A 27,630-nucleotide genomic window follows, 5' to 3' on the forward strand; every position below is an offset into this window, starting at 1 on the left:
TTAAACAACAGAGTTGCTGTCTTTTGAACAGTTGAAATGATTTTTAATTTTAATGTAGTCGTATCATTGTGGTTGTAATTTGCATTTCCCTAAAGGCAGAAGAAATGAAGCAATTGATCCAGTTTCCCATGTTATGATCTAAGTTCTGTGAGGACACAGAGATTATTGCCTTTTTTATTCACTGCTCTATCTGTAGCCACAACAATGCATATTTTTGTATAAATATCAGTAAATAGTTTTGAATAAACAGTATAAGTGCAGAACTTGATGAACATAGAATTGAGTCTTTGGCTAATAATTACTTTTGTGATTTCAGTCAGAATACCTAACATCTCTAGGTCTTGGTTTTCTTGTTTGTAAAGTAAGAAAGTTTATCTGTATTATCCCTAAGATAATTTTCAACTATAAATTGTGTGATTCTGGAATTTATACATGGCTGTTCACATGTTTATATTATTTTGAGACATGCACTTTAACACACTTACTTGCTCTTGATTCTCCACTTTTCATTTAATGTTCTCATTTCATTTTCATTTAACTTTATTTTCTTTTCAAAATAAAACCGTCTGTAGTCAGATACCAGTAGCAGAGAGCAGAACTGGCACTAGCTCTAAATATGTTTCGCCACTAAATAGAACCAGAGCTCCTCCCTTAAGAAAGGGCTGTTGTACACTACTCGGGTAGGAAAGGTATGAGATGAGATTGGAGCATTTTATTGCCTTGAAAGTAAGGAATTGCTTTAAGGATGACATAACAGAAGGATACAGAAGTCAGTTTGTAGGAGCTGCTACTGTCCAAATCTGGGACCAGAAATTTGACCATCAAAATAAATAATGATAATAAAGGATTGTAATCCATTGAATAAAAAAGAAATCCTGAGTCCATACTGATGGGAATGAAAGGGGGAAGATGGGAAATGCTATATTTCAATAGAATGCTAATTAATAAATATAACAGATTGATAGAAAATCATTAATGGTGTTAAAATTAGGGAGTAAAAGTTTGATTACAGTCAGGTGTTTAGGGGCTTCTGGATTTCTTGGTTAAGCATCTGCCTTCAGCTTAGGTCATAATCTTGGGATCCTGGGATTGAGCCCTCCATTGGGCTCCTTGCTCAGCAGGAAGTCTGCTTCTCCCTCACCCTCGGCCTCTGCCTCCACTCATGCTCGTTTTCTCTCTCTCTCAAATAAATAAAATCTTTAAAAAAAAAATTAGATGTTTATATAGTCTCAAACTATCTCTCCACAAATTACTTATTAACTAACGCAATGGGTAACTTTACAGTGGTGATCATGGCCCCTGCCACCTTAAATGATCAAAGTTAACATCAGCAGTATCAGGAGAAAACTGATAATCAGATGCTTCCTTAAGTAATGCTCTAAGAACGACATAAAGGGGCGTCTGGGTGGCTCAGTGGGTTAAGCCTCTGCCTTTGGCTCAGGTCATGATCCCAGGGTCCTGGGATAGAGCCCTGCATCTGGCTCTCTGCTCAGCAGGGAGCCTGCTTCCCTCTCTGTGCCTGCCTCTCTGCCTACTTGTGATCTCTGTCTGTCAAATAAATAAATAAAATATTTTAAGAAGGACATAAAATCCACCTTTTTGGTATTCCTACCAAAAGTGTATCACCTGAAACTAATAATAACATCAGATAAACACAAATTAGTGGATTCTTTAATAGTTTTCCCATACTTTCAAAAGATATCAATGTCAATAAAGAAAGTCCAAAGAAGTACTCTAGAATCAAGAAATCTTACGAGACATGAAAACTGAATGCAATATGTGATCCTGGATTGATTCCTGAACCAAGAAAAAGGAGATGATGAGACAATAAAATAGGGACTATAGATTAGATATTTTAGATTATTTAAAATTTTAGATTATTTTAGATTTTAAGATTGTTTATTTAGATTATATCTACTTATATTTGATATGGTTAGACTTTACAAAAGTTAAATTTTCCCAGTTTTGTTCACTGTCATGTGATTTCCTAAGAAAATGTTCTTGTTCTTAGGAAATATATACCAAAGTATTTAGAAGAATGGACCATATCTTCTGTTTACTCTCGGATAGTTCATGGGGATACACACACACACACACACACACACACACACAGTGGCAGGGAAGAAGGAAGGATTGTGAATGTTAAAGCAGATTGGGCAAAATGTAAGCAATTGGTTTGTGTGGGTAAAAGTTAATGACACCTACTTGTACTTGTGTGGCAGTTTTGTATTATAACTTTTTGTAAGTTTGAAATTATGTCAAAATTTAAAGTTATCTTCCCAACCTAAAAATGTAAAGCTGGGGTGCCTGGGTGGCTCAGTGGGTTAAAGCCTCTGTCTTTGGCTCGGGTCATGATCCCAAGGTCCTGGGATCTGAGCCCCACTCTGTCTCTTCCTCCTCTCCCTCTGCTTGCCTCTCTGCCTACTTGTTTTTAAAAAGTAAATAAAAAATATAAAGCTCTCAGCACAAATTTTTAAGTAACTTTTAAAAGTTTTTAAAAATAAAAATTTAAGGGACACCTGGGTGGCTCAGTCAGTTAAGCTGCTGCCTTCAGCTCAGGTCATGATCCCAGGGTCCTGGGATCAAGTTCTGCATCCGGCTCCTGCTCGGCAGGGAGCCTGCTTCTCTCTCTGGCTCTGCCTGCCACTCTGCCTGCTTGTGCGTGCTTTCTCTTGCTCTCTCTCTGACAAATAAATAAAATCTTTAAAATAAAAAAAAAAATTTTAAGAAAAAATATTCTGCCTATAAATTGTTCTATAGTTCTAAATCAACTTTAACTTTGTTCTATAATAAAAGCCAGTAATGTGAATGAACTAGATACTATATAGAATACACAGACTCTAATTGCTTTTTAAATAATTTTTTATTGTGGAGTGATTGTAGATTCATAGGAAGTTGGGAAAAAAAAAGTTTTAAGTATAGGGACCTGAGGTGAACCCTTAACTCAGCCACCCCCAACAGTAACATTGTATATAATTCTAGTATAGTTTCAGAGTTAGGAAAGTGACATTTGTGCAATTGAAGAGTTACTCAGATTTAGCCAGTTATGCATACACTGTGTGGTTCTGTAAAGTTTTATCATACGTGTTGTTAGATGTATCCACCACCACACTCTGCATATAAAACTGTTAATTATAATAAGCACCACTCCCTTGTACTATCACTTCATAGCCACACGTGGACTCCTCATCTAATCCCTGGCAACTACTGATCTCTTCATTTCTGTAATGTTGGTATTTCAAGAATGTTACATAAATGAAATCATGTAGTTTTTGAGATTGGCAATTTTCACTTAGTATTAAATTTCCTTGAGATTCATCCAACTTTTATGTATCAATACTTTTTTTTTTTTAAGTCAGTGGTGTTCCATGGCATAGATCTACCACAGTTTGCGTAATCATTCATGCATTGAAAGATATCTGAATTGTTTCCAGTTTTTAGCCATTACAGAGAAAGTTGTATGAACATCCAGGTGCAAGATTTTGCATGAAAATAAGTTTTCATTTTCAAATACTTGAGTTAATTTTTTTTTTCTTACTTAGCACTTAGGTTTATCTTTTAAAGTTTATTCTGAAGCAGTTTTTTTTTTTTTTTAAGATTTTATATATTTGAGAGAGAGAGTGCAAGCAGGAGGCAGAGGGAAAGGGAAAGGAATCTCAGACAGACTCCCCACTGAGTGCAGAGCCCATTGCGGGGCTCAATTTAGGGCTTGATCTCATGATCCTGAGATCATAACCTGAGCTGAAACCGAGTCAACCGCTCAACCGATTGAGCTACCCAGGCTCCCCAAAGCAGTTATTTTCATACTTTGTGACAAATCATTGTTTCTTCTCGTATATTAAAACTAATTATACAAAAATAGTGATTTTAAATTCAAGTTAATATTTTTAAGGAATATATATATAGGCTGTGTGAAAAGGGAGAAATAGTTTCAAAATTAAGCAACTATAGTTGCCATGCTCAGTAGCTAAGATATATATATCAGTGGCTAGTATATTACTTTTTTTTTTTTAAGTGGCATGAAATGAAATCAAAAGGCCCTTGACAGTCCCTCATTAAGTACCAGCCACATATAGGTTTTGTCACTCTTAAGGGACTAGAATATACTAATCATTCCTTGTCCCCAATTCTAACCCCTTTGCCTCTTACTCGTGAGATTTCCTTAATGAAATACTCTGTGACTGCCTACACCCCCAACATAAACTTAGTCACCATCGTTTTTTCTTTGAAAACGCCCTGTTTTCATTTAGAAAAGAGCCTTGACTCTGGAATGTTAAGAACAGAAATTGTGGAATCAGACATCTGCCAAGTTACTTAACCTTTATATGCCTCAGTTTTTATTATCTTAAGATGAAGGAGGGTAATAGTAGTGCCTGTTTAATAGGATAAGAATTAAATGAACTGAAGTATATAAATAAGAATTAAATGAACTCAATATAAATTAATATGAAATTAGATACGTAAATTCTTTAGAACAATTCCAGACATCTTAGGGGCTAAATATTATTTATTATTGCTGTTGTTGTGGGATTTATCATTATGTGTAATTATATGTTACATGGTGATTATTCATAATATCACTCCTACTTGACTCTATAAGCTTCATGAGGATTTTTTACCACTGTATGGATGGTAACCACTGTCAGGTCCTGTTCTTGGTGTTGGGTGCTAAGTGCATAATTGCGAATACACAAAATATTACTTTCTTTAAAAAAATGAGAAATCAGATAAGTAAGAAAATGGAAATTAGTCACTTACAAATTTCTTTACCCAGTGACAAACATACTTAATATTATCAAGCACTGGTAAAGAGAAGCTGAACTACTTCCTTAAGTCCTGGCAATTCAGTATTCTAATCAAAATTGAAAGTGTTTTATTTCCATTTTAATAGTTTGCTTTTGAGCTTATGTGTAATAGTTAATGGTGTTTAAAACATTATTTGAGAAACGTTTTATACCCCTCTTTTCTGTATACTGCCTCCCAGTTTTGCTTAGATTTCTTAAGCAGCAATAAAAGTCCCTTGAACATGAGGTAAGTTTTCTCTTCATCATTTCTTGTAGGTACTTTAAAAATCGATAAGCTATAAAATATTCTGGTCATAGGAAATCACTATCTAGTTAAAAGCCCAAGACTTTCTAAACCAAGGAACAAAACAAAGAAAGAAAGAAAGAAAACATTGAAATGTTGTTTTGAGAGTTTAAGATTTAAAGAGTTCAAGTGCTTTTGCTGTTTAACATCTTTATCTTGGAGATTATACTATAACACACAAAGTCACTTGATTCTGCATTTTATTAACCTTCTATCTCAGTATGTATTGCTATTATTTTCTTTTAGTATTCTAAGTTTCATAGAAAGTTTACTTTTGTGTAACTGTGATTATTAAATAAATTTAAAACCTCACTTAAAATTTTAAAATCCGGTGGCTCAGTTGATTGAACCCCTCACCCCCACTCACACATATGCTCCCTCACATTCATTCATTCATTTCCTTGAGACAGAGAGAGAGAGAGAGAGAGAAAGAAAGAGAATGAGCATGAGCAGGAGGGGCAGAGAGAGGGGGAGAAAGAATATGAAGCAGGTTCTGCTCGAAACGCAGAGCCCATCCTGGGGTTTGATCTCACAACCCTGAGATCTCAAGCCAAAATCAAGAGTCTGACACAGGGGCGCCTGGGTGGCTCAGTGGGTTAAAGCCTCTGCCTTCAGCTCAGGTCATGATCCCAGGATCCTGGGATTGAGCCCCGCATCGGGCTCTCTGCTCAGCGGGGAGCCTGCTTCCTCCTCTCTCTCTACCTGCCTCTCTGCCTAGTTGTGATTTCTCTCTGTCAAATAAATAAAATATTAAAAAAAAAAAAAAAAGAGTCTGACACTTAACCAAATGTACTACCCAGGTGCCCCTGCTTTGTAAAATAAATTAATCTTTCTAAAAAAAACTATTTAAAATTCACTTCTCCTAATGAAAGATTGACTGGTAGTGACAGAATTTAAAGAACTTTTTTTCATTTTATATACAGAAAGAATATGGCATTTGATGTTATAAAAATCTGCATTTTATGATTAGTTCATTGAACATGAGCTTATAAATTTAGAAACATATACATCCTTAATTTACATATTTATATCTTATAAAATAGTAGAGGGATTCAGTGGAAATCATGAAAAGGTTACTGTGGATAATGTGAATGAGAAATGACTTCTGTTTAGTGCTCCTTTCCATGTAAATCAATTTAAAATAATTTTGAAATGTAACTCCTTAGTCAGGAGCTGTTAATGATTTAAATTAACTTTTAAAAAGTTTATCTTCCCTGAAAAGCTGCCCCAATATCTTTTTCCACATTCATTGATCATATTATTTAATGGTTATGTTTGGGTCTCTTGGATTCTTTTATGAGTTTTTAAAATCAATTACAGAAATAGATATTGAAGGGATATAGTGTCTCAGTCCATTCAGACTCTGATAACAGATTGCCATAGACTAGGTGGCTTATAAACAACAGAAATTTATTTCTTACAGTGCTGGAAGCTGGGATGGCCTATATCAGGATGCTGGTAGATTGATGTCTTCTGAGAACACACTTCCTGGTTCATAAACTGTCTTCTTGCTGTGTCTATATAAGGCAGAAGGGGCAAGGGAGCTCTCTGGAGTCCCTCTTATGAGGGCATTAATCCCATTCATGAGAGCTCCACCCTCATGACCTAATCACCTCTTAGAGGCCCCACTTCCAGATACCTTCACCCTGGAGAGTAGGTTTCAACATAAGAATTTGGGGGCAGGGACACAAACATTTAGTCTATAGCACATTGTTTAACAGTAATAGAACTGGAAAAAATAAGGCTTTAATTAATACTGACCTCATATAAGACAGTGATATTTTGCATCTAATACAAAAAGTTCCCTTAATTTTAAAAAAAAAAAGTTTATTTTGAAAAACTTGAGTATGTGCTACATAAGTATAAGAGTATAATGAATGCCCAGTACCCATCACGTAGCGTAATCAACATGTTGTCATTTTAATTTCATCTCTAGTTCTGCCTATTCTCCACTGCTTAGTTATTATTACTTTTACAGTTTTCTGGAATTTGGTAATACTTACATATACTGAAAAACAGAATTCTTAGCTTCATAATTTTCACAAGGGGGGACACTCATGTAACCAGTATCCCTTCATGATCCAGAACATTTCGGGGTGGCTGGTGGCTCAGTTTGGTGTCCCGACTCGATTTTAGCTCAGGTCAAAATCTCACCGTTTTGAGATGGAGCCCACATCAGGCTCTGTGCTGGGTGTGGAGCTTTCTTAAGATTCTCTCTCTTTCTCTCTGACGTGCCCCTGAGGCCTGCTCGTGTGTGGGTGCACGTGCGTACATACACACATACACTCTCTCTCTCTCAAGGAAAAAAAAAAATTTCATCACCCCAGAACATTTCTACATGCCCTTTTGCAGTCAAATGCTGCCACTAACTACCCACCACCGCCCCCATAAAGAACAAATTGATACACTGGACATCATCAAAAGGTATTAAGAGAATGAAAAGACAAGCAAACAACTGGAATAACATATTTGCAAAATACATACCTAATAAAGAATTTTTATCTAGCACATACAATTCATATTCTTAAAAGTCAAGATTTTACCTGTGCTCTCTAGACGCGTGCTTGCTTACTAGACATCAAAGCAGAGATCTTGACTAGGCAGTTGGATATGTGAGTCTACTATACAGTGGAGAAATCAAAGCAGCAGATAAAAACTGGGAGTCATCAGCACATAGGTGCTATTTTAAAATCATGATGTTGGGGCACCTGGGTGGCTCAGTGGCTTAAAGCCTCTGCCTTTGGCTCAGGTCAAGATCTCAGGGTCCAGGGATTGAGGCCTGAGTGGGGCTCTCTGCTCAGCAGGGAGCCTGCTTCCTCCTCTCTCTCTCTGCCTGCCTCTCTGCCTACTTGTGATCTCTGTCAAATAAATAAATAAAATCCTTAAAAAAAAATAAAATCATGATGTTGGATGAGATTAAAAACAGAGTAAGGATAGGAAGATAAGAATGAAGCCATACAAGATTTAAGAGTGGCCAATGTGGTATGAGGAAAAACCAGGAGGATGTGCTGGAAACAAAAGAATTGTTCAAACTGGAGAGTGATCAACTGTGCTGAATGCTAGGTCAAATCAGATGAGACCTGAAGCTGTCCATTGTATTTATTTAGCAGTATGGATGCTGTTACTCATGGGGCAAGACACCTGGTGGAACCATGAGAATAAAAGCACAGGTAATATAGTTTCAAGAGAAAGGATGAATGGGTTAGGACAGAAAATGGATCAAAAATGCAGATTGTATATAAGTGATCATGATTTTTTTTTTCATATCTTCCTCTGCTCTTTCTTGATTACTGTTTTGGGTATTCTAAGTAATGTTCTGTTGAATAAGAAAAATTTCCTGAATAAAACATTTCATTTGGTCTCCTTCTAAGTTGTTTTAAAGAATTTGTTGTTCCTAGGGACTGTGTCACTTAATTAGATCATAATTCAAGGTAGCCAGAGTTTGTTGAAAAGATTTTTAGGGCAGCCAAATTCAAATAGTTAACAGAACCAATATGACTGATAAGACTGTTACATACTTTTGTAATTTAATGTTAATATAGAAGTTTTGATGTAAGGAGGGATTTCTTATATTCATCCAAAAAAAAAGAAGTTTCTTTGTGTGTGTTTAAACAAAAAACTGCTAACTTCAGGATCTGTTGCTTTCTAATGGTGTTGAATAATCAATTTAGAAGAACTTGGCCAACCTTTGACGGGCTTGGTAAAAAAAAAAATGTGAATTTTATAAAAATAGAACTAGCATATAGTCCAGTAATTACACTACTTGGTATTTATCCAAAGAATATGAAAACACTAATTTGAAAAGATGTATGCATCCCTGTGTCTGATGTTTATTGCAGCGTTATTTGCAATAGCCAAATTATGGAAGCAGCCCAAGTGTCCAGTGATACATTGGTAAAAAAGAAGTGGGATGTGTGTGTACATGTGTGTATATACACACACTTACACATCACACATACACACCATAGACTATTACTCGGCCATAAGAAAGAATGAAATCTTTGTTTTCTTCTCTTACAGATTTTGTTTATTTTTAGAGAGAGCATATCCATGCACAAGTGGGGAGGAGGGGCAGAGGGAGAGGGAGAAGCAGAATTACGCTGAGCAGGAAGTGAGATGAGGGACTCAGTCCCAGGACGTTGGGATCATGACCTGAGCAGAAGGCAGATGCTTAACTGACTGAGCCACCCAGACACCCCCCAAAAGAGTGAACTCTAAAAAAGAATGAAACTTGCCATTTACAGTAGCATGAATGGATCTAGAGAATATAATGCTAAACCCAGAGAAAAACAAATACCATATGATTTCATTTATATGTGGAATTTAAGAAACAAAGCAAATGAACAAATAAAAAAAGAGAAAAACAAAAAATAGTCTCTTAACTATAGAGAATAAAGTGATGGCTACCAGAGGGGAGGTGGGTGGGGGGTGGGTGAAATAATTGAAGGGGATTAAAAGTACACTTATCTTGATGAGTACTGAGTAAGGTATGGAATTGTTGAATCACTATATTGTAAACTAATATAACACTGAATGTTAACCATACTGGAAATAAAATTTAAAAAAATAAGCGATCTTTCTAGGAAAAAAAGTGAATTTTAAATTTTTGTAGTTGAAAGTGTGCCCTCTTGTGGGCCATTCAGTGATTTCACATAAAAGTATTTTCTCTTATATTTTAGATTGAATCAATCATGTGTCATCAAGAGTTATTTGAGACCTGCATCTGAATGTCATAGTTCTTTAAGACCTAAACCTCGTTTAGAAAGAAATAAAATCTCCATTGTTTGATTTTTCATTTCTAATACCTTTGTATAAAAAATAGTCTCATGGTATTATAAGGTACAGTCTCAACCTCTATTAGGGGCTTAAAATAGACTGTTTCTTTTGCAGTGGAGAAGAAGGTGAGAAATAATTTTTGGTATGGGGACATGGATTAGTAACCCAAATCATAGCAGCACTTGGAAATTTTTTCTACGGCCTTTCTGTAAAAGAAAAGGAGAGAGAAAAGAAAAAAAAATAACTTCAGGACTATTTTTTACTGATGCAGCTTGTATTTTTGCATATTTTGTTAAGATTAAACATTGTATAACTACTCAGCAGGCCTCTGTAGTCAATTTAGCTATAATAATCAGCTGGGGCCTTTTAAAGTAATATGAGCTTTTGTTAAAGTTGGTTTGTATAAAAATGCATGTGAAATAAATTGATAAGAACAAGGAAGAAAACTGACTACAGAAGTACATAAAGTTTTACTAATCATTATACTTCTCAGTGAACATACGCATACTCTTTAAAGTGAGTTTCGAGAGACTCTAAAGTTTCAGCCTGATTTGTGACTTCTCTTTCTAATAGTACTTAATAATGTAACGGTATTCTTCTATTACATATTATATACATTAGGATATAGCTACATTATGGGAATGCACAGAGGAATAATACACATTTATTGTTAAGCAGCATGGTGGCTGCAGGGAGCTCAGAATTACAGAAGCAAAGCATGTGTCCAAAGAGAACATTAGAGCTGTACTGTGCTTTTTGCTTTTGTTTGCATTTCTCTTATTTAATGGGGATAACTTAGAACTATAGAAAAATAGAAACATTTTAAAGAAGTGAGCATATTATCAGTGTGGCTGATTGGAAGCTGTTTTTGAGCTAGGATTTGAGGATCGTCTTTTGGAAGTATCTTAAACAGAATGTGAAAATTTTGTTCTTGAATACATTTTAGGCAGTGGAAAAGATTCTGAAGGTAGCTTGACTAAAGTGAAAGAATTCTGCTAGAGAGGTGCCACCCTCAAGAGAGTCACTGTTACCGGTTTAATATAGTATGTAGTACAACATAGATTTATTTATTTACTTAGTTGGCTATTTAGGATTTACATTCCACTTGTTTCCCAAAATAATTTGAAGTGGCTTATATTGTTCAATGTAATATAAACTGAGATAAATAAAAATATGCTAGTTTTAAAGCCCTCCATCCCTCCCCACCCAAAAATAATAAAATAATAACATTAGCAAGGAACAGTGGTGTTCATTAGCTAAAGATTCCACATGTATAGAATTTTGGTTCATTCAAATGTTATAATCCTGCCAGATGACAATATAGTGTAAAGAATACTGAACTAGAAATCCAAACATTTGTATTCTGGTCTTGACTCAGTCAGTTACTAGCTATGAGACCTTAAACACACATTTAGTTTCTCTGAGGGACAATTTCCTTACCTTTTATTGGTTTATCTTTCTGCCATAGCAATGTAGATATTTCCTAGTTTTATGTTCTTTGGATATACATGAGAATATAAGGTTTGGTTAGAAATATCTGTATAACCACAGACAAAGCACTTAGGCTCTGAGTCTTCATTTTTGCATCTGTGAAGTAGAGATAAACTTCATAAACCTCTCACTGTGATAATGATTAAGGAAATGTGTATGTTGGGACACCTGGGTGGCCTATTCATTTAGCCTCTGCCTTTGGTTTGGTCATGATCCCAGGGTCCTGGGCTCAAGCCCCGCTTTGGGCTCCCTGCTCATTGAGAGGTCTGCTTCAGGCCTCCTTCTCTCTTTGCCACTCCTCCTGCTTGTGTTCCCACTCTTGCTGTCTCTCTCTGTCAAATAGATAAATAAAATCTTTTTTTTTTTTTTTAAAGGAAAGGTCTATATTAATGTCTCATACATAAAAAGTGCTAAAAAAAAGTCTCCCCCAACAATGTTACCTTGCATCTTGCCTGTCTCCTATTATTACAATTTAACTGTTATCCTCTGTGGATGATTTTCATAACCATAGCTATAATTCTGACTGCTTTTGTCAGTTCAAAAATTTCCAACTTTCTATTTTATAGACTTCTCCAACTAGATGCTCAATAAATGCTATCATTTCTAGTGTTTTTCACTAGTAAAGTCTTCAGACAAGATTGTACATATTTCTTGGTTATGAGTTACTTACACTGGCTGTCCGGGAAGTTTATCTACCATCAAATTCTGAGAGCACCTTTTATTCCAGATCCATCCCAATTTGAATATTATTATTATAACTTCTACCAATAATTTTATATTTGCATTTCTTTTGTTTGTATACAGAAACCATAAATTTTAAGTGGAATTAAATGAGCAAAGAACCAGGGCCTTTAAAAATCTTGTCAGGCGCTAAGGTGTCCACATCAGATTCACTATAATGGGTTGAAATGAGAATTTACCATATCTTCTACTAATTAAGAATATTTTAATTAACCCACTCTAAAATAAACTAAATGATTTCTTAGTTTGCGTTTTATTTAGTTCTTGGTATTACAAAGATTAGGTTTTTTCCTTACTCTTCACTGCCAGTATTTACTTCAGGTACCTTATCATTTAAGTAATTGTGGGTGTGTATGCCTAGAGCTGGTATACATGTTTGTAATACTATGGTGAAATATATACTGAAATTTCAAATGATTTATAATCTTTCTGAAAGTAAGGATTTATGTATATTATTGGAAAGATACCTTCTTCCTAATTCACCCCTGTTTCTCCTCTGTTTTCCCAGATGTGTGTTTTTCAGTTTGTAATACTGCTAACTTTCTGGATAACTTATTATATGCCAGATAGCGCATCAAATGATTTACATGAATTATTTTGTTGCATTCTCATCAGCGCTTAGGAGGTGGGCTTCACGGTAACTCTTCCATTTCTTTAGTTGGCAGCTTTGAAACTGCTTTTCCTTGGTGCCCCCCAATTAGACATTTTACCTGGAGTCACAAATCAGTGTGCAATGTAAATTTATATTTCTGTTCCTACCATCCCTCTCAGTGTTGATCTCAATCCACTAATTTTATTTTATAATTCACTAATTGGACACCATTCACAGATTTTAAGTATGTAAATAAAGCACTGCCTTAAGCGACAGTTCTTCAGCACTCATTCTAGTCTCCTTTCCCAGTTGGTTACCATTTCCTTCTGAGCACATTGTTCCCCAAAGATAATGACTTTCAGCTTCAGTTTCAGCAGTTTCATGAAAGACAGTGTACTTTCACAGAGCCAGGTAGACCAAACATTGCCCAATCCAGAGCTAGAAGTGTCATGACTAATTAGTTAGAGTTCTGCATATTCATTTTTAGAATTCTAGGAATGCTCTTTCTTGATATACTCTGGTCACTTTCCAGTATAGGCAGCAGCATTTTCACAAATTACTCATATTCATCAACATCTGTGACTTTAGTGAAAATTATGAGTCCATTTCTACCAAAGTCTTCTGCTGTCCTTCAGAAGCATGGCTTCCAATGAATTCAGCATAGTTCAGCAGTTGAGGTATAAATATATTTGTCAGTAGTCCCCTACTCAGTCTATACAAGCACTTTAAACCAAACAAGCATTGTTGCTCTCCTTTCTCTCCCCACTTCCAGTTTTCAGTTGACACCACAGTATTAACATGCTTTGTTATATCAATAAGAAAAGCACAACAATCTTTTGGTTTGATTTATTGATCTCCTAATTTGTACATGGTAACTAATTATATCATTTTTGTACTAAAATATTCCTAGCTAGCGTTGGGTCTGCTTTACTTGTTACCTGAGGGAAAACAGAATGAAGTTGGTTAGCTCACAATAGACTGTGGCAGATTGTTCTCTATTAGTTCCCATCCTCCGAATTTAATAAATAACATGGTACTTGTTAATCTGCTTGAGTATGGCAATTTACATTTATAACAGTCATACAGGAATAACAAGCTGTTTTTGTTTGTGCTATTCTGTACATAATTTGCACGCAGTTGTTTTTTCCCATTAATTACTAAGCATCAACTGTAACTTTTTTATTAGCCTAAACTTAGAAAAAAAGCCTGGGGGCGCCTGGATGGCTCAGTGGATTAAAGCTTCTTTAGCTCAGGTCATGATCCCAGGGTCCTGGGATCGAGCTCCACATCAGGCTCTCTGCTCCGTGGGGAGCCTGCTTCCTCCTCTCTCTCTGCCTGCCTCTCTGCCTACTTGTGATCCCTGTCAAATAATAAATAAAATCTTAAAAAAAAAAAAAAGAAAGAAAAGTCTGTTGCGTTTTGCATTTTGATGACTTCTGTCAGGTTTTAAATTTTTTAAGTGCTTGATACAGCTGATAAATTTACAGTGTTTACTTAAATTTATTTAGTGTTGTTAAAAAACCAAATTGATAACTTCAAAGAGTAAAGTCCACAGTGTAGCAAGGACAGTTGTAAGATAGCCAGTCATAATTATATTTTTCCTATACCTTCTCCTGTGCTATTGCCTATACTGTTTCCTTTTAGCAGGCTCCTACTAACAAACTTTATGTCATTCATTCCTCAAAAGAAAGCAGTGTTGTTTCCTGGGCTGGCTATTAGAAAAGAATGTACATATAAAGGACATAACTTTAAGGGGGGGAAAAAAGAAAATAATTATCAAATAGACAAGGTAGTTGTTACCTGTAGAAGGAACTAGGATGATTACTTTTCAGATGGTTGTTGTATGGATGTTTACTTTATAACTCTGTTAAACCGTGCATACATGTTTTATGAACTTCGGTCAACATGTATCAATAATCAAAGTGAGGAAAAAGAAAACTCCTGATTTTAGCTGCCTATATACTTCTACTTTTTAAATTTGTTCTAAGATTTGTTTATTTGAGAGAGAGAGAGTAGGGGGAAGGGCAGAGGGAGAAACTTTCAAGCAGACTACCCACTAAGTGTGGAGCCTTATAACGGGGCTTTATCCCACAACCCATGAGATCATGACCTGAGCTGAAACCAAAGGTTGGACGCTTCAGTGACTGAGCCACCCAAGTGCTCATGTATATTTCGACTTTAAAAAAAAAAAATTTATTTGCAAAGTTGCATTAAGATAGATGAGTAAGGGAAATTATTAGTGTTTTGAAGTTTACAACTCAAAAATCTTTTTTTTAATTTTTTTTATTTTTTAAGATTTTATTTATTTATTTGACAGAGAGAGATCACAAGTAGGCAGAGAGGCAGGCAGAGAGAGAGGAGGAAGCAGGCTCCCCGCTGAGCAGAGAGCCCGATGTGGGACTCGATCCCAGGACCCCGAGATCATGACCTGAGCCGAAGGCAGCGGCTTAACCCACTGAGCCACCCAGGCGCCCCACAACTCAAAAATCTTAAAGGGTTCTTTTAAATAACAAGAAAATAGAGCCTCAAAAAAAATGTTTAAACTGCAAAATTATAATTCAGTTTTCTATTGTAGCACTATCTCTCAGTTGACATGCAGTAGCCTTGTATTTACTGATGAACTTATTTATTTATTTATTTATTCATTCATTCATTTATTTATTATTTATTTAATAAAGGCATATCCTTGATTAATGTGCATATTATTCAAAATTGTATATTTCCAAAAAGGGTCTTTAGCTGGTACACTGTTAAAGGAACGATAAAGTTTCCAGAAAGCCACATGTTGAAATTTAAGATGAGAAAAATTTGGGAACATTGAAGAGAATGGAAAACGTGTTTAGGAGTTTTACAGAATGTCTGTATACACAGACAGACACAGAATTACATTATAAAAACTGAATATTTAAGTCAACTAAGTCATACAGGAACACTAAGATGTTAACACATTTCTCTGTCCTTCCTGTGGTTATATATTAATTATGTGATTGGTTGATATTAAGAAGCTTGCAGTGGTAATTGGGAAGACAAGGTAAGTATAGTAACATTATAGAAGAACAAAACACAACTTTCAAAAAATGTCACAAAGGACTATGTATTTACATATATTACATATTTTATTAATATATTGTGTAATATATTAAATATATTGAAAATATTCAATTTATTTTATACATTTATATATATTTTTATGTTATATATATATTTTGTCTGAGGCTTCATGAAGTACTAGGAACTTGCCCTAGATCTTGAAGAATTAAAGGATTTGAACTAAAGTAAGGGTGGGCTATGGAGGTAGGGAGATACATAAGGAAATAAATAAAAATGTGAAAACACAAGGTAGATTCAAGATAATCTGTTCAGCTTTGTTGAAAAGGATGGTTTATGTAGAGAGTAGTGAGAGACATAGCAAGGCAAGTTAAAGCTAGGTTTTAGTGTGTCTGTGATATGGACTATTATAGTGCTTGTCAAAATTGAGTATCCCAGTTTAGTAATACAGCCTACTGGTTACACAGACTCTTGAGCCAGATTGCTTGGGTTCTACTCTTTCCTCCACAAGTTACTTTAAACTCTCTGTAAATTAATTCCCTCATTAGTAAAATTCAGAAAATAATAGTACCTGCCTTACATTGTTGTGAGAACTAAATGAGTAAATACATGCAAAGCACTTTGCAGCGCCTAATATGTTGGAAGTATATATGAATGGTAGCTATTATTGTTATATAGGTTAACAAACAAGAAAATCAGAAAATCTTATTTTTTGTAGGCATTTCCCCAATGGTATTATATTTGACATATTTTTACAAATAATTGTCTGTTTTTGTTGCAGTGTTTGGGAAATGGGAAGTAATGACAGCTGGCACCTGAACTAAGTACTTTTATAGGCAACACCATTCCAGAACTTCAGGATGAATGGGGATATGCCCCATGTCCCCATTACTACTCTTGCGGGGATTGCTAGTCTCACAGACCGTAAGTTTGTTAATTTATCTAATTTATGTTCTATTCTGTGTTAACAATGATTTTAAGAGAGACTGGAAAAAATTATTTGTAGTTGTCATAAATAACAAATTATTTCAGATACTAGATTTTGAATGACAAGCATCATTACTTTCTTTGGTTTATTGGCATACATGTGAAAATAACAAAGTGTAGTCAGCTAATAGGTAATCAGACCTTTATTTCTGTTTCATTCTAAAGATGCATTAAGAAATAGTGGCATTTGTTTGTTTAAAGGTCTTAACACAATGAAGGGATAAATGCAAAAGTAAAGACCAAAGATGAGACAAAGCAGTAAAGAAAAATCAAAACTGAAGAAGCATGGATTTATATATAGGAGCAAATACAGACTTTTTAAAAAGCATTTCTAGAAATGGTAACTGAAACCATCCTTTCTAGAAGAAGGTTTGATAGCCCAAGTTAATCTAATTTCTTAGCAATGTTCATTTTGGATATCCTTTTCAGTAATCTGTTGGAGTGTGCTATAGATATCAGCAGCCCATTTTACTCTGATCATTTAAGTTTACAGAATTTTGTCATTCTTTTGAGATTTACTTGGTGTAACACAGTTTTTTAGGGACTCTATCTTATGGTAGCCAACTCTAACTTTAATTCTTAGTCCCTGGGTAATGGCACAAAAAGCAACCCCAATGTTAGTCCCTGTGTCATCCTATCTGAGTAAATAAAGAGAAAAAGAGATACAAGAGGGAAAAGTAGAAAGTGAGAACATGACATTATGCAAACTTTGGGGCTTTATAGTAAAGGAACTATGAGAAAATAACTTTAAGAAGTGTTTTTATCTGTGTTCATTAGTCTTTACTGAATAAGAAAATAGCTGGTGGAGTTAGGATAATAAAGGTAAGAAAACTTCTGAAACTGTCTTTAGTTTTTGTTGTCATTTTGTTACAGGTAAGACACAAATTCATAAAATATGTAAGAGTGTCAAATCAGATATACTACCAGGAATTTACTTTTGGTTGTCCTCCCCATTTTCTCAACTCTACCTTATATTTTAAAAGTTAGCCCAATAAACACTACTTATTAAGTAATAATCTGTTTCCTGTATTTTTATTAATAAAAAACCTGTTGTGTTAGCCACTGGGATGAGCAGCCTATAGCACTGTGTATAGGTGATTAGAAATTAAGCCAAAAACAAAGATACGTTAATTAACTTTCTTAACTTTTACTTTAGACAGATGAATAGATTTCCATTATTTGAAGACAAATAGCTGAATTTAAACTACTATAGAAACACTTATGTCCTTTTGTTTTCTGTTAGACTAAAATGAAGAGAGGAGAGAACTATTTAGGAATTTATAACTGAAAGCACAATTCCTTAGTTATTTGGCTTCCACTAGAACCCCTATTCTATAATGAATGTTCTTCTGCTGAAGTGATCTATTTATTTTTTTATATATACTTAAGCTTTTAAAAAACTTATTACTTGTCTAAATATCAGGTGAGGAGTTGGGTGTAGTTACTTGGTTTATTTATATGGAATTACTAATGATTCTGATAAATCTCAGAAGCAAAAGTAAATGAGATCAATGAATGTATTCTTAATTCTTAGAAGTTACCTTTTAACCCTACCTTTTTGGCTATTCGTTTTTTAAGTGAATAAAGATTTAAGGTGTGAAAAGTCATGCATATAAGGAGTTGAGTTTTATTCTTAGGGAGTAATAAACTCTGTTATTGCCCAAGTGATGATTCGGGGTTTTACAGAGTTGATTGGGGTTTGTGGGGGATGGGTGGAGAGGTAGAATGCCTTTTAATAATTTGTCCCATTGATATTTATAACTTATTTTTAGTCCCAAAGTATTTGTAAATAAGTATTTTATAAGCAAATATTATAAAAAGTCTTCTTATAGCCACTCACTTTCTAATAATGTGATTTTATTCCAAATAGTCCTGAACCAGCTGCCTCTTCCATCCCCTTTACCTGCTACAACTACAAAGAGCCTTCTCTTTAATGCCCGAATAGCAGAAGAGGTGAACTGCCTTTTGGCCTGTAGGGATGATAATTTGGTTTCACAACTTGTCCATAGCCTCAACCAGGTATCAACAGATCACATGTAAGTATAATTTAAAAGTGAAAGGTTTGGTCTAAGAGAGTCTGTATTCCTGGTTTTATTCTTTATTTCAGAAAATTAACAAACACTGTTTAATTTTAAAATATATGAATAGGGACACCTATTCATGACTCAGTGGGGTTAAGCATCTGCCTTCTGCTCCGGGCATGATCTCGGGGTCCTAGGATTAAGTTCCCGCATCCGGCTCTCTGCTGAGCAGGGAGTTTGCTTCTCCCTGGCCCTCTGCAGCTCCCCAAGTGTGTGTTCTCATGCTCTCTCTAAACAAATAAATAGTAATAATAATAAAATTATAAAAGGTAATAAAAAAAGGTAAACCCTTTATTTAAAAATAATATAAGATATATGAATCTAAGTGAACCTTACAATGAGATTTAAATAGGCCATAGTTATTTTGAGACAATAGTGCTGACCCATGTAGCTATATGAAGGTCTTTTCAATTCTTTTTGAATAGCTTTGGGGTTAATCAAGGTAGATCTGTGCAAGGGGCCTTAAAGTTGCTCAAGAAGCTGTCTCCTCCTTGATATTGCTAGAGTGGTTAGAATTCCCAAGTACCAGGGACTGTACTGCTAGCTTTATTTGGAATAGGCTCACATGCATTCCATGGGAACCTAACCATAACTCAATGACGGACTCCATGGATGGCTACTACAAAATTGGGAGTAATTTTCCCCAGGATTTATCATACCATCTGAACATAAGTGTGTATTTTCACACAATAGATTTTTTAAAATAATATAAATTATATAGCTTATTTATAAAATTTTTGCATATGAATATACTTTGAAAAATTTTTACTACAGAACTAGTATATACTTATAATATCTTAACAACACAGAAATATAAAAAAGTTAAATCTCTCAGGATGCCTGGTTGGCTCAGTCGGTAGAGCATGTGACTCTTGATCTCAGAGTTTTAAGTTCCAAGCCCCACACTGGGTGTAGGATTATTTAAAAATAAAATCTTAAAAAAAATAAAGTTAAAACTCCTATTCCTATCTCTTCACATCTCATTATACAGTGGTACTCATGTATCCTTTCTTTAGTTTTTACTTTTTATTTATTTATTTTTTTAAGATTGATTGATTGATTGATTGATTGATTTGAGAGACAGTATGTGAAGTGGAGGGGGAGGCAGAGGGAGAAAAAGAATCTTGAAGCAGGCTGCGTGCTAAGCATGGAGCCTAACACGGGGCCCAGTCCCAGGACCCTGAAATCATGACTGAGCCAAATCAAGAGCTCAACTGACTGAGCCACCAGATGCCTCTAATTTTTGCTTTTTAATTTAAAGATTCATTATTTAAAGGAATGAGGATAAAGCACATTATAATGGAGATGTGATAACTGTCACAGTAATATACTAAATTTGAATTTTCTGATGGAGAAAAAGAAATAATTAGTAAAAATCAGAAGGAAATGTAATACTAATACTTTGTCCCTCCAGAAATTCATCAGTGTCTAAATATTGTGTCAACAATTATCACCAAATATTTAAAATATTTAAAAAGAGAAGTAGCACATACACATTTGTGATTTATTTTATGGAAAGCTGCTTTAAGACTGCCCCCAGAAATTTATTGAAATTTATCATTGGACACCATTTTTATAAATCTTTCTTATTAGATTTAATTAGTGGAACAGAGACATGTAGAATATAAAATTTAAAACACTATGTATATTTAATTTTATCATTTATGTTCCATTGTTGTAAATTTAATTTGCTACTTACTTTTAAGTTTATTGAAAATTACAACTATGCTTGACTAGTTGCGTGGGGTTTTTTTTGCTCCCAGATGACTTTATTTGAGAAAAGAATATTAGATGGGAAAATTGCGTAACCTCTGGGTCTTGTCTTAACCAATGTGGCAGCATTATTTTATTCAGAGGACATACTCAAAAATGCAGACTCATATTCAAATGTAAGAGAGAAAATATATTCTAAGCCCAAACCTCAGCTTCTATGCATAATTATCATCTCTGTACCCTTTCATTATTTTAAATAGTTTAGAGTTGATTCTATTTTCTACTTTGAAACTAATGTGAACATTCTTAAATAAACTCATAGTTCATAAAATAATGTTTGAGGCTTTTTTTTTCCTTTTTAGGGGGGCTTTTTTTCCTCTTTTTAAAATAAAATGAGGAAAAAGTTTTCCTTAGAAGAATTCCTATCATTTTTGATAATTCTGTTCCAGGAATAGCATCTTCAAAAATCCATGAAGTTTTTGGACATCTTTTGTGATTTTTTTTTTTAATGCCATAGATTTTTTATTTTCTACTTAAATCTTTTCTGAATTTCACTAGTGAATTGCTATCTAACTAATATCGAATAGGGAATTCTTATTCACTATTCTGATTTTTGATGTTTATCTTTTTTAATTCCAGAGAATTAAAAGATAACCTTGGCAGTGATGATCCAGAAGGCGACATACCAGTCTTGTTGCAGGCCGTCCTGGCAAGGAGTCCTAATGTTTTCAGGGAGAAAAGTATGCAGAACAGATATGTACAAAGTGGTGAGGTTTTTCATTGATTTTCATATTATATTTTTTTGTGGGTCTCTTGTCAGAGCTTGCTTCATATGTAATTAAATTCAGGTGTCTCCTTTAATATGGTAGCCTATCATCTATGAAGTTGATAACTTGAATCCAGCCAAGAATAAGAAGGAAACTAAATGGCTGTTAATATTCTTACAGTTTAATATGTAACTAAATTCCTTGGGAATTAGACAAAGCTAAAGTATATTTTGTTAGATATTTCAGAATGCATTCATTCACTTAATCAAAGAGCTTTAGAAGTCTTTTTATTTTAGAAAATCATGGAATTGGTATGAAAGAAGTCTTTTCATTAATCATATAATAAAAATATTTGCAGAGCTTTTCAACATGCAGTACTTGTATAATTGTACCAAGTTTTAGTTTTAGTACTGATGATTAATCACATTCATAGTTAAATAGTAAATTGGTGTAACACTTCTGTTGCCTTAGCAACAGAAAAGTAGGTTATAAGTATTATTGTTATTAAGGAAAAAAACCTATTTATAATAAATACCATAAAAAGCATAAAAATATATTCAATATAGATATGATTTTTTTTTTTTAAAGATTTTATTTATTTATTTGTCAGGCATAGAGGGAGAGTGAGCAGTGAGCACAGGCAGACAGAGGCAGAGGGAGAAGCAGGCTCCCTGCCGAGCAAGGAGCCCGATGCGGGACTCGATCCCAGGACGCTGGGATCATGACCTGAGCCGAAGGCAGCTGCTTAACCAACTGAGCCACCCAGGCGTCCCTAGATATGATTTTTATGTAGTCAGGGAGTACCCATGAGCATTTGTACTGAATCTCTCAAGCCCACGTACTTATTTGGCTCTCAAGATTAAAATAGTCAGAAGGGAATAGTTCAGACAATTCAAGTCCAACTTAGTTAACAGACGAATTATATTCAAGAATATTGCCAGATTGGGGCGCCTGGGTGGCTCGGTGGGTTGTTAAGCCTCTGCCTTCGGCTCAGCTCATGATCCCAGGGTCCTGGGATCAAGCCCCACATCCTGCTGTCTGCACAGCAGGGAGCCTGCTCCCCCCCCCACCCCGCCCCCCATAGCTCTGCCTGCTTGTGGTCTCTGTCAAATGAATAAATAAAATATTAAAAAAAAAAAAAAGAATATTGCCAGATTTATTGGCAGTACGTCTGTGAAGCCCTCCACTCCATTTCCTAATCTTGTATTTGAGTGTGAGTTGTGTTTTTAAAGCAATTGCATAGTTAACTCTTCATTCTCCAAAGTGGGTCTGTGGAAGTTCTTCTGCCCAAACCCCCTGTCTGCAAATCGAAGGCAGGTTTGCAGGACACTGTTTCTTCACCAGAACTAACAAGATAGATTGCAGTAGGAGGAGACAGATAGGAATGGTGAAAGTAAATAGAGAATTACTTTGATAATTGATTCTTCACCAGAACCAACAAGCTAGATTGCAGTAAGAGGAGACAGATAGGAATGGTGAAAGTAAATCTAGAATTAAAGGCTCTGGAAGAATGTTGCAATGAAAGAAAATATGGAGAGATCATTGATTGGAAGAGAAACTTACAGGATAGGAGCATTAAGTATAAGATAATGAGTAGATATAAAATTGAATAAAGGGGACACCTGGGTGGCTCAGTTGTTAAGCATCTGCCTTCAGCTCCTCATAATCCCAGGATCCTAGGATCGAGTTCCACATCGGGCTCCCTGCTAGGCTGGGAGCCTGCTTCTCCCTCTCCTAAGTCCTCTGCTTGTGTTCCCTCTTTCACTGTGTCTCTCTCTATCAAATAAATAAATAAAATCTTTAAAAAAATAAAATAAAATTCAATAAGGAAAGTCTTCCAAAATTATTTACAATACATTTTGTAACATTTTAAAATATTTAATTTGGGTAGTAAATCACCATAATAAAAAACATTTAGAGTATTTACCTTTCAGTCACACATTTTGTATTTTATACTACCTGATATCTTAGTCAAAAACATAGACTTCTTCATATCATACTTCGTGAAAACATAAACTTAGCATTAAAAAATGAATTGATACATTGCATATTACGATTTTTTTCCAAGTGTTTCCCTGGTGATATTTGGCTTTAAAACTTGAAAAGGTGATTCTTGGTTGCTAAATGTAAATGTGAGTCACACATATGGAGCATATTTAATAATAATGCAAATCACTTTATTCATAGTTCTTTGGAACTTTGAGATAATCAGAAAGGACTATTAGAAATTCCATTTGCCCCTTTTTAAATTAAGCCATTGCTGTCAAACTAGTAATTCCAGCTTGTTCCAGACTGTTAATTCAGGGGAAACATTTTTTAACTCTCATCTCCTAGAGGATTGCCCTCCTCAAAAAAAACCAATAATTATAGTAATTAAATTATTAAGCTGTGGAACGTATGATTTACTACTGAATTTGAGTTGGAAGAGAAAGCTTAGAAGTTAATTTCGACTGCATGTAAAAGAAAACACATTATTAGTGATAAATTCTGAGGTGATTTTGAGCCCTCATCTCATTCAACTGCTGTTTCAGAACTAGAATCCCTACTGCAGTATTACTGGCAAATGAACATGTAACTTCTGTTTGAATGTTTTTGGTGAAAGGCAATTTTCATATCAATAGCAGGAAATGGAATTTAAGAATATAATGTGATGCTTAAAGCTCCTCAAAAGATAAGCTATACATAAGAAAGTTCAGGGTCACTGATTTTGTATTTGATTTTAAAATGTCGGGGCACCTGGGTGGCTCAGTGGCTTAAGCCGCTGCCTTCGGCTCAGGTCATGATCTCGGGGTCCTGGGATCGAGTCCCTGCTCAGCAGGGAGCCTGCTTCCCTCTCTCTCTCTCTCTCTGCCTGCCTCTCCATCTACTTGTGATTTCTGTCAAATAAATAAATAAAATCTTTAAAAATAAAATAAAATAAAATGTCTAAATAACTGAATTTTTCTGTATCTCCTATATAACAAAATGTCACTTGTGTAATAAATGAACAGTGTCTACCTTAAAAAGAAATATGAGAATCTTAAAGCTATCCTCACAATTTTATTCTTTAATCAAATATTCATTTAATCCTTACTATGTGGCAAAGAATTATTGTGGAAGAGGGAATAGGAGCATTCTGTTTCACATCAAAACATTCAGATGGAAATTGCAGCAACTCAAAACTTTGGGCCCCTCAATAAAGTAGTATTTTTTAAAACTGAAATCTGTGAAATGAGTGAAACAAGTGGTTCTGTGAAATAAAGCCTTAAAGACTGGAGATGTCTGTAATAAAGTAGTTCATGTAATGGAAAAAACACCTAAGGACCAACTGTAGGAGGAATTGTGTAGTATTTGTTTACAGGTTAGATAAAGTGACTTCTAAAGGTTCTTTTCAATTGTAAGGCTAAATGATCAGACATTAAGTAATCAAGTAAAAAAAATTTTTTTATTAAATCTCTGTCTCTGGTCCTGGATTAGTCACATAGTAAAAGGATGTTTTGGTAAAATTGGTTGTACTTGAAACTTAATTTCTCTATTTTGCTCTTCAAAATGAACATGTGGGTCAAAAAAGGGAAAGAACAGAAAGAACTTTTGAATGTTTGTGATAGAGCAATTGCTTTAAATTATTTAAAAGATATTTTACCATTAAAAGAAAATAACATGCTTTCCATTTTTATGTGATATGTAGGAATGATGATGTCTCAGTATAAACTTTCTCAGAATTCCATGCACAGTAGTCCTGCATCTTCCAATTATCAACAAACCACTATCTCACATAGCCCCTCCAGGTAATATATGCATCATTTTATGAAGTATTATTTTCTGTGATGAATATGCTTTTGAATGTACACTGTATACATACCTTTAGGTAATGGTGAATTATATGTAGTTGAAAAATTAAGATGCTTTGCTTCTTAAGTAGTAATTCACATGAACATTTGTCTTAAAATGTCAGATGCAGAAATGTTCTAATATACTAATTGAACTATCATCTTAGTAACTTAAACTCATACAGACAAAGAATGTATTAAAATAATGTGTTTGAGATAATAAAATTTATAGAGTAGAATTTAGGGAGCATGACTTTATCTTAAACAAATGGATGCTTTTATGCAAGTAAAATAAATAAATTACCTGTTTTTACAAATTGTTCAGTGTAACTCTTAAATTATGAATCAAGAATAATTTTTATATTCTGTTTTTCAAAATTTACTGTTCGCATATTTTGTTTTATACAAATCAGAGTTTGGAAAATTTTATGGCTGTGAAATTTCAAGGAATAACGTATTTATTTCATTTCCTAATATTGTTTATTTGGATTTGGGGTTTTAGCCGGTTTGTGCCACCACAGACAAGCTCTGGGAACAGATTTATGCCACAACAAAATAGCCCAGTGCCTAGTCCATATGCCCCACAAAGCCCTGCAGGATACATGCCATATTCCCATCCTTCAAGTTACACAACACATCCACAGATGCAACAAGGTAAGAAGTTCGTTGTTTGTTTATAGGGAATGCCTGTAATTTCAGCAAATTTATTTTTTGTTTTTATGATTTTTAAAATACAAACTAAAACACTATCCTGAAATTCATCATTTGGGAGGTAAAAGGATCCCTGTCTTATGATTCTTTGGATTAGGTTATTATACAACTGAAATACCTAGTTATGAGATACCTATTACACAACTAGATACCTAGTTATGAAAATAGGAAATATTCTTATTTTTCTTAATTAGGCTTTCTTCTTACATAGCACTAAAGCTGAAGAAGAATTATGTTTTAAATGGTAGAGGATATATAATGTGAAAATTTTACTATAGACTAAATACAGTCTATAGTATATATATAATATATACTATATTTATATATAATATATACTATAAATAAATGCTGATAGAGAAAATAATCTTAGATGCAAATATTTATGGAATTAGATTACTAGTTCTCAGTTGAAATCAGTTGGTAATGTCTTTTTAAGGTTATATTGCTTTGGGACATATGTCATGGCTTCTAAATAATTTTTTATTGGTAATGTAAATAAAGTATATACTTAAAATTTTTTTAAAAGTATGCACTTTTTGGAAAATTTTTAAAAAGTACAAAAGGGAATACAAAAATGTGTGTGTTTTTGTCCCCCATAATTAACAGCAAATTTTTTTTTTCTAAAGATTTTATTTATTTATTTGGCAGACAGAGATCCAAGTAGGCAGAGGCAGGCAGAGAGAGGAGGAAGCAGGCTCCCCACTGAGCAGAGAACCCGATGCAGGGCTCAATCCCAGGACCCCGAGATCATGACCTGAGCTGAAGGCAGAGGCATTAACCCACTGAGCCACCCAGGCACCCCTTAACAGCAAATTTTTAACATTTGCATTCATTTATTAGTTTCTGAGTGTATTCTTTTCTATATTGCATGGAATCAAATGTCCTTTACATAAACTTTTTAACTAACATACTTCTAATTTAGTCATCAATCAAAACCGCCATCTTCTGGTTTCCTAAAACTAGTTAATGAAATATGAGGTTGAGACTATTTTATACACTAATTTAAGGGAAAATTAGGAGGCAGGTCACACATTTGACCTCCAACATTATAGAATTTAGAGTGCCGAACATGAGTATGTATGTATTTTGTATGTTCTTGTTACTTGTGAAGTATTAGTATACTCTGGCACACAAAGGTGTAAGGAACATTTTAACTGTAATGAAAGAAAAATGTTAAAAGGACACATTTGTTTCTTAAGGAAATATCCACATGCACATTCATACATCTAGGAAAGAACATCAACTTTTACTCTGATTGTTGTTTTTTAAACAAGATAAACCTAGCTTTTCCAGAAGTTGAAATCACAAAATCAAAAGAGAAATATTAGTTTGCACATTTGCCTGTTCAGTAATGAAACAGAATTATTGGAAGTTCACTGATATTTGAGAAACTAAAAATGTTACTCAGGGATTAGCTCCACCTAGATACTAAGGTTATCATAAGTAAGAAAATATAATGTGGAAGGAACAAGTGGGTAGGTAAATGGGACAGAAAAGAATCCAGAAATAAAGCAAATATATATGGAAATTTAGAGTATGTGGAAGGTAACATTTACAACTTTTTTCAACTTAATGTTACAAAAATTTTAGCTGTGTAGAAAAGTTGAAAGATGAGCTCAGTGAACCCCTTCATCAACAGGCATCATAACTCTTTGCCATTAAATACATCTGCTAAGAAGAAGGAAGTTATATAAACACCAAATGTAATAATTCACCTCTAAAAAAAATAAGAACAGTTCTGTACAATCATTTAATATGCAATCTATATTCATTTATCACCAGTTGTCCCACATATGTCTCTCTTATCCCTTTTTTCTCTTCAAAAC

At 34.3% G+C, this 27,630-nt stretch overlaps 1 protein-coding gene across 2 annotated transcripts in view; it reads left to right on the forward strand.

Moving 5' to 3' along the window:
* The window catches only part of NIPBL (NIPBL cohesin loading factor), a 210,159-nt gene that overhangs the window by 76,364 nt on the left and 106,165 nt on the right, over nt 1-27,630 (forward strand). For both annotated transcript variants that reach the window (XM_059173815.1, XM_059173813.1), the window contains exons 2-6: nt 16,518-16,660; nt 18,594-18,759; nt 21,157-21,284; nt 24,952-25,051; nt 25,596-25,747. In XM_059173815.1, the coding sequence (XP_059029798.1) occupies nt 16,597-16,660; nt 18,594-18,759; nt 21,157-21,284; nt 24,952-25,051; nt 25,596-25,747 (610 nt within the window). In that variant the 5' untranslated portion in view covers nt 16,518-16,596. The remainder of the gene's footprint in view (nt 1-16,517; nt 16,661-18,593; nt 18,760-21,156; nt 21,285-24,951; nt 25,052-25,595; nt 25,748-27,630) is intronic.

The sequence above is a fragment of the Mustela lutreola genome, chromosome 5 (assembly GCF_030435805.1).
Source record: "Mustela lutreola isolate mMusLut2 chromosome 5, mMusLut2.pri, whole genome shotgun sequence".
In the NCBI taxonomy this organism is placed as follows: domain Eukaryota; kingdom Metazoa; phylum Chordata; class Mammalia; order Carnivora; family Mustelidae; genus Mustela; species Mustela lutreola.